This window comes from Propithecus coquereli, unplaced genomic scaffold (assembly GCF_000956105.1).
Source record: "Propithecus coquereli isolate 6110/MARCELLA unplaced genomic scaffold, Pcoq_1.0 Scaffold52, whole genome shotgun sequence".
Classification (NCBI taxonomy): Eukaryota; Metazoa; Chordata; class Mammalia; order Primates; family Indriidae; genus Propithecus; species Propithecus coquereli.
The window spans coordinates 993,202-1,001,347 of record NW_012151063.1 but is presented as its reverse complement, the minus strand read 5'-3'; the positions used below and the strand labels follow the sequence as shown (position 1 = coordinate 1,001,347).

The window sequence follows — 8,146 nt, the reverse complement described above, 5'->3', positions numbered from 1 at the left end:
TTCCACTACAGAGCTCTGACTTGGTCTAATTCATCCACACCTACTTGTGGACGAACCCTTCCAAGCCACCTATCCCAAAGCAGTCGGGGAGAATAAAAAACGTGCAAAAAGCTTTAAACTCCTCTGAGAAGTGGAAAAAATGCAGGAGGAACAGGGAAAACAGTCCTGCTTATGAACGCAGTTTTCTAAACCCCCGGAGAAGCTGACCCCAAAGGAGAAACACACCTTGAACTTTTCTTTATATGTGTCTTGGCGCCTGAAAATGCTGCACGTATTTATGTCGTCTGTCTGGTGTTTGGATTCGTTTTCTGCGTAGCGTCTTTACAAAGCTGTTCTGTAAATGGGTTAAGTTCAGGCGCACACAGGTGTGCATGTGTGTGCTTGTGTGTGCATGTTTATGGGGGGAGAGATGCTGCTAAGACAAGCAGCACGTGCAATCCTAACATGTCACCGGGACGGCCCAGGGCAGCAGGTGATGTGCTTAGAAAGTTGCTTCCTTTGAAATTCCCTGACCAGGAAAAGCAAGGACACTCTGACGCCTGCTACAACACGGATGAACCTCGAGAACATCATGCTCGGTGAGAAAAGCCAGACACAAAAGACCGCACAGAGTAGGATGCCATTTATATAAAATGCCGCCAACAGGCAAATTCGCAGGGACAGAAAGCAGACCAGTGGTTGTTAGGGGATACAGGAGGTGGGAAAGGTTGCTATGGGTTAACTTATGCCCCTCGAATTCATATGTTGCGGCTCTAACCCCCCACTCCTTGGAATGTAACCTTATTTGGAACTGGGGTCATTGTAGGTGACGTTAGTTAAAAATGAGGTCATGCTGGCATGAGGTGGGCTCTGCCGACACCTTGATCTCAGACTTCTAGCCTCCAGAACCGTAGGAGAATGAATTTCTCTTGTTTAAGCCAGAGGTCCCCAACCTACAATTGCAACAATTGTATAATTGTTTCCCTGTATGTTACAATGTAATAATAATAGAAATAAAATGCACAATAAATGGAATGCGCTTGAATCATCCCAAAACCATCCCCAACCCTTTTTAGTCTGTGGAAAAATTGTCTTCCATGAAAACGGTCCCTGGTGCCAAAAAGGTTGGGGACCGCTGGTTTAAGCCCCTGAGTTTGCGGTACTTTGTGATGGCAGCTTAGCGGGGTCTCCTTTTGGTGGGGACGAAACTGTCTCGCCACCAGACGGAGGAGGTGGTTGCACAACGTTGTCGATGTACTAAACGCCCCCTGAGTTGTTCACTTTAAAAACGGTTAATTTTAGGATATGTGAACTTCACGAAAGAATGAAAACAAACGGAATAAACATTCAACTCAAGAAGTCACGTCCGTGGGGACGGCAGGTGGCAAATTATTAATTCCAAGAAAACAGACGGAAGAAACTCAAGACTTAACAGTTGGGAAATGACGAAGCTAATCATTTTTTTAAAAAATTATTTGACAAAATGAAAATAGTACGTAAAGTAAAATAATGACTACACGACCTAAGACGGACAAGAAGGTTCTTTGTAGTCTCGGAGGATGTTGAAGAATTAGAAGCAAGTCCTTTGCTGAAATCTACACAATGGCATTTAAACACCTGAAGGAACGATATGGATAAGTTTCCAGAGAAGTGTTTCTGCTCCCCGACGGGGCCCCAGGTGGGAGCTCAGTGCATATTTGTGGAATAATTCACAGAAAACCCTATAGGAGGCCGACTTTTTCTTTAAGAAGTTACAGATGGGCTCTGATACTCACAATTGCCTTAGGGAAAACTATGTAACATTAGTATTTGGAAACCGTATGGAGTATTTTGCTCTGTCTCCTGTTAGCTCTTAAATAAATTTCTTTATACCTTCATTCCCACAACCACTGGACTGTATTCTTTATACAAAAGTTCCCAAAGAGGAAACGAGGAGTCATTTTTGCCGCAATAACTAATGATCCAACAAGCGACATCATTTAAACTCGATTTTTCTTAAGATCCACTTTTGATAAAGTCACCTATTTATTTTTATGTCTGTGTGGCATTAAAATGACCTGCACACTGACGTATCTGAGCCTTCTAATGCTATCATGGAATGGCCAAAATAAAGTTCCTGAGACAAAAAAAAAAAAAAAAAATGACCAACAAAGATAGACATCCACCCCTCCTAAAAAATAAGCCTGTTGACATATTTTTTAAGAGGATAGATTTATTTGTCAGTGAGCCATAATTCGACATATTTTTAAAAAGAAAACCATGTTTTTACTATTCTGCTTTTTGTGGAATGAGCCATTTCGTGGATAGTATAATCACAACACTTACAAAAATGTCGATGTTATTCACAGAATGATAAAAAAAAAAACACAGATTTTATGTATCTTTTTGTTAATATAAAGCAAATTGGTATGCAGAATCGGACCTCAAAGACAATCCTCAGTGATGACTTTGGGAGGACAGGAACCCCGTTCTCTAACTGTGTAAGGAGGCATTCGTTTCTCACTGTGCGAGGGGCCCCTGTGGCATCCAACAGGCATTTGTTGAATGAATAAGCAATGCACGGATAAGACAAATAAATGCCAAGGGTTCCCATCATTTTTTTCACCCACTTTCACAAACTCAAACTTTTTAGCGGCGTCAAAGCCAGAAGGAATAGCTCCAATGCCAAAAAGAGCCAGATGACCGTGCCCATCGATATCTGGAGATGCCAGGGGCATGGGAAGGTGTTGTATCCTCAATGTCTTGGGGACTGGTCAGGTGCCCATCCCTGAAATTGCTGGCACAGTTTCTGAGCTTAGAAGCAGGGAAGACTCGGAAGGCATGACCGACACCTCCGGCCCACCTCTTTCCCCAAGTGGGGCCATTCGTGCCGAGGTATGGTGACACCCTACCTTTGCACGGGGAGACATTCACATGAAACTCCATTTCCACAATGGGCGGCAGCTCTTAACGCCATCACCAGGGAGGAGATGAAGCATCCCCGTGAAACTGCTTTTCTCCGGATAACGATTTTAAGAGCCTTACGATTTTCAGAGCCTGCCTGTGCCGCGGGAGACGTACTGAAGACGTCTTCATTTTTCAGTGGAGGTGAGTTAAAGAATGACATCAATCTCGTTTGGAATATCAGGGCTTTTATACTTTACAAGATTAGCCCAAAATGCAATGGGAGCCCTCTCCAAGCTTGTACAGAAAGACACGCGTCGGGGGAAGCCCAGCAAGGTAGGCATGCGTTGCCCTAAATGGGGAAACGTCACAATGGATGGCAGGGGGACAGAATAGTCTTTCAGTCAACTCCACACTGTCAGAAAGTGTACAAGGACATCCTCGGCCACAAAGCAGTTTTACCCCCGTGTGAAACCCAGCTCTCACGTCAAAATGGTTCAGCCTGTGTAAAAGGCTGTACGAACAGCTAACAAATTTGTGGCGTTCAACCCATATGAAACCCAGGAGAACATAGGGGAGAATCTGGGTGCTGGGGAGTATCTGGATGCAGGGAGAACCTGGATTCAAAGGAATGTCTGGATACGGGGAGTATTTGGATATGGGGAGTATCTGGATGGAGGAGAGTAGCTGGATATGGGGAGTATCTGCATGGAGGACAGTATCTGGATGGAGGAGAGTAGCTGGATATGGGGAGTATCTGCATGGAGGACAGTATCTGGATGGAGGAGAGTAGCTGGATATGGGGAGTATCTGCATGGAGGAGAGTAGCTGGATGGAGAGGAGTATCTGGATATGGCGAGTATCTGGATGGAGAGGAGTATCTGGATGATGGGGAGGAGTATCTGGATATGGGGAGTATCTGCATGGAGGAGAGTAGCTGGATATGGGGAGTATCTGCATGGAGGAGAGTAGCTGGATATGGTGGGGAGTATCTGCATGGAGGAGAGTAGCTGGATATGGGGAGTATCTGGATGGAGGAGAGTAGCTGGATATGGGGAGTATCTGCATGGAGGAGAGTATCTGGATATGGGGAGTATCTGCATGGAGAAGATCTGGATGGAGGAGCGTATCTGGATATGGGGAGTATCTGCATGGAGGAGAGTAGCTGGATATGGGGAGTATCTGCATGGAGGAGATCTGGATGGAGGAGAGTATCTGGATATGGGGAGTATCTGGATGGAGAGGAGTATCTGGATATGGGGAGTATCTGCATGGAGGAGAGTAGCTGGATATGGGGAGTATCTGCATGGAGGAGAGTAGCTGGATATGGGGAGTATCTGCATGGAGGAGAGTAGCTGGATGGAGAGGAGTATCTGGATAGAACAGAGTATCTGGATGTAGAGGAGTATTTGTCCCCATGTGGCAGGACAGATGTAATAACAAGGGCCCAAAACAAAAATCTCAGAACTAAAGAACTAGCACTTAGGTTGATAATTTATCTTCGAGCCCCAGGAAAGGGAACTTAGAGCCCTTCCCACCAACCTCTGCAGCCTTCTTTAAAATCCATGCCGGGGCAAAGCATTTACGTAAAAAAGTATGTGGTTTCTAAATTTCTTTTTATTAGCCTGATGTGAAAAAAAATGTCCTCACAAATGAAAGCAATCTTAAGGAAAAGCGATGTAAGCCTTACCTCGTATCTAATATAAAAAAAAAGGTCAATGCTGTCATGGAAGTTTCAGACGTGTACACGTCAAGGTGAACGGCCCAGAGTTCGGGGTCGGGGTACCTCGGTGGTGGGGATGATACCTGAATTACGGGGACTCGGTCACGGTCAGGTTTTCACATCACACGGGAACCCCCCAGGGGCCGTGGAGAATGCAGTACAAGTGCCCCCTTGGATGTCAAACTCATCGTTAGTAAACGTCGTCTGCCCAGAGGCAACAGGCAAAGCGCATCTCAAGATTAACACGGAGAATCTACAAAAGCCCTCGCTGTCTCTTGCCCGCGGGCAGGTGTTTTTTCTGGGAGGAGCCTCGGGCAGGTGTTAGGATCCCGTTGCGCTCGGCCGGGCTGCTTTCGCGGACTATCTTCTATTTCTCTAAAAGAGTACGTTGAACTGTAAACAGCGGAGAGAAACAAAAGTCATTTCGGGTTCCCCAAACAGGCACACGGACACACTTCCTAAAAGTTTCAGGAGTGGGCATGCTCTGTTTCTGTATAAGATAACTGAGCTCAAAACTCACCGCCAAAAAAGCAAAACCCTAAATCTGAAAACAACACCACAGTGAATTTCGTTGAATGATCCCGTACACAGCTAGAAAAAATTAGTTACGGCAGGAAATCGGGAAAGACAACACAAGAAGGCTCTTTCTATTAAAGACTTCTCAGACACACTAAAACAAATATCTACGATTGACTGAATTTTAGAATAAATTTTCTAAATGAAATAATGTGATTTTTAAAAATAATTTATAGCAAAGTGGGGCTGAGATTTTCTGCTTCGTTCACGTTAAGTTTTAGAACTTTATTTTGCATGACAGTCCTTAAACTATTTTGGAGGGAGAAGGCGGGATTTGGATAAGAGAATTAAGGGCAAAGAGATTTCCCCTCGGAATTTGCTGCCAGGAAGACCAAACCTCTGATGAGACGGGACCTCACCCCTAGACAGATACCAACGTGTTGGCCATGAAGCCAGACATCTTTACCAAGCCATGTGATATACATTTTAAAAATCTCTCTTCTAGATTGAAGACAATATTTTAAATATCTTCCCCCGATTTGAAAAGAGCCACTGAAATACACCCGAACTTTCTATATAAGTCTCTATTTTTTTTAGAATTCAAAACAGTTATGAAAATTTTATTAAAAACCCATCTCAATGCAACAGCCATCCTATTAAATAAACGTTGCCTCTCTTGGGGAAGCGAGTAGGTTTCCACCTTGCAAATAAATAAAACAAATAAAAAACCCAGTTTTTAATCAATATTGTGTTCAAGAGAGACGTAGGCAAATTTGGGTCTTCTCTGAAGCCTGCAGCCCTGGGGAGTTTATACGTCATCTCCCAAATGAACCCCTCGAAAGCAACGAGACGTAAAGGAACACATTTAACGCCAGAAAACTGCATTTGAGGGTGTGGGCAAGACATCCTAACCCTAACCCTAACCCTAACCCTAACCCTTAACTCTTAACACTAACCCTAACCCTACTGCAGGGTACATGGGGAAAGGAACAGAATGGAAACAGGCCCCCGTCCGCCCCGTCCTTACCAGCCGGCTCTGCGTTGGTGTTCCGATGGTTCTGCAGGTCGACCTCGCCTTGTTCCGCTGGGAACGAGAAAAAAAGACCCAGAGAGGCTGAGTACGGCAGAGATCGGCCTCCATGAAATGCACAAAGAAGGCATTCGGGGGTTCCTAAGATTGACGCTCCTAGCTGTGGGATCAGAGGTCTCAATCCTGAAACCCAAGACCCTCCGAGCACACAGGGTCTGACTAACGCTGTCCCAACGCTCACAGGTGAGGACCTGGCTGGGGTTTTTCCACACGTGGCCCAGGTATTAGGGGAATCCAATTTCCTTTCTCTCGATTTTAACGGTTGCTTTCTTCTCCTTAAACACAGACGTGCGTGCACGTGGAGACCCCCCCGTTCATAGACACGCTGTATGCGGGAACACGAGATCCTGACTCCTGTCTGCCCCCCAAACTCATCAGAAAATAAATAATAACAATAAATGAAGGGAATCTCCGCAGATTAGCATCTTTTCAGCACCTAGAACTGAAAAGGGATATTTTTTTCCTCTTCTGCCCTGAATCCCACACCTTGCCCAGAAAGTGGGGCTGGAGGAGGGGGATGGAGTTTCAGACCAGTGAGGGCTGCCCTGGTCGTCATTGGGGGACAGGGGGACCAAGGGGGCGTCGTGTAGCCTGGTGGGCTTGTTCATCCCCCCGTCCCCCTCCCATCCCACATCATATCTTGTTTTTATTTCCACACTTCTATTTTACAATTTTTCAAACACGCCCCGACGCAAACCCAGTGATCTCCCCAAATGCGGTCAGAGTAGCTTGTCTTCCGACACACGGCCTGAGCCAACAGAATTCAAAACGCATAAGAGGTGCACAGATAAAATACATTTATTTCTTTCCGGCGTGGTTGGGAAGGAGCCCTTGAGCTGCAGGATTGCGACAAGAAAGGAACCAGCGCACGCTCATGGAATCGGTGGCCGTGCTTTGCCCGCTCACGAGACTTTCATATTGGTAAAACCACGCCCCCTGTGGTTCGAGAAACGCCTGCGTGTGCGTGGTATAGCAGCACGACCTTCAGTGACAAAATGTGCATTAAACAGATTCCGTGATCGAAAACTGCTCTCCCCCGACCACTGCACGACATCTGCATAAACAGGCCACAGGTGTAAGATTTTTAAAAAGAGAGAGAGAGAGAGAGAGAGAGAGAGAGAAAGAGAGAAATATCCAAAGACATGAGTGTTCAGAAAGGTCTGTGAAAATGTTGATCACAAATGTCATTTGTCCTGCTGGCAGAAGACTGTTAACACTGGTGAGAAATTTTAAATCGGCATTCGTTTCAGACGTGAAAGAATGTATCCCTACCAAGGGAAAGAAAAAAAAAAAAAGCAACTGCCCAAAATAAAAAGGCGAAAAGATACTACGTTTACTCTTTTAATGTTATGAAACACTATATAAAGTGTGGCTACTTTTAAGGGAGCAAAAAGTCCACAGAAAACAAGAAAATATCACAAGAACAAAACCAGTCGGTTTTGCAAAAGTTCCAACCCCCCAGACCCCTCGGGAGGAGAACGGGTTCCTTGGGATGCGCCATCCACCCCCGCGCGGGCCATCCTCCCGTCAAAACTTAGACCGTGTCTCCGAATCCAACTTAAAGCAATTCTTAGGGCTTTTTTAAAGGGTGATAACCATCTGCAGCTGTTGAACCGTGCAGCAAAGTCACGGGGCTGTAACGGGTCTCTACGCACTGTGAACACGCACACACACACACACACACACACACACACACACACACAATTTGTATAACACACACTTGGGACCAATCTGTAGCCCACACCTGGAGACCACTGACCAGTAACCTCTGATCTTTGAGCAGAGTTGGGGCTGATGTTTTGGGACAGACACACGGATTCGACTGAGACTTAGTCCTGGGATCACGAGAGGCGGAAATAAGAAAAGTAAAGGGAATAAGAAACAAAAAAGAAATTAAGAGAAAAGAAAAGTAAAAGAAAAAAAAGGAAAGACATAAGAAAAAAAGATGTAAGTAA

The 8,146-nt window shown here is 45.3% G+C and overlaps 1 protein-coding gene across 2 annotated transcripts in view; it reads right to left on the bottom strand.

The window, feature by feature from the left end:
- Positions 1-3,852: 3,852 nt before the first annotated feature.
- LOC105820350 (CD99 antigen-like) overlaps positions 3,853-8,146 on the bottom strand; it is a 35,475-nt gene continuing 31,181 nt past the window's right edge. For both annotated transcript variants that reach the window (XM_012656811.1, XM_012656812.1), the window contains exons 9-10: positions 6,129-6,185; positions 3,853-4,978 (exon numbers count right to left, since the gene is read on the bottom strand). In XM_012656811.1, the coding sequence (XP_012512265.1) occupies positions 4,953-4,978; positions 6,129-6,185 (83 nt within the window). In that variant the 3' untranslated portion in view covers positions 3,853-4,952. The remainder of the gene's footprint in view (positions 4,979-6,128; positions 6,186-8,146) is intronic.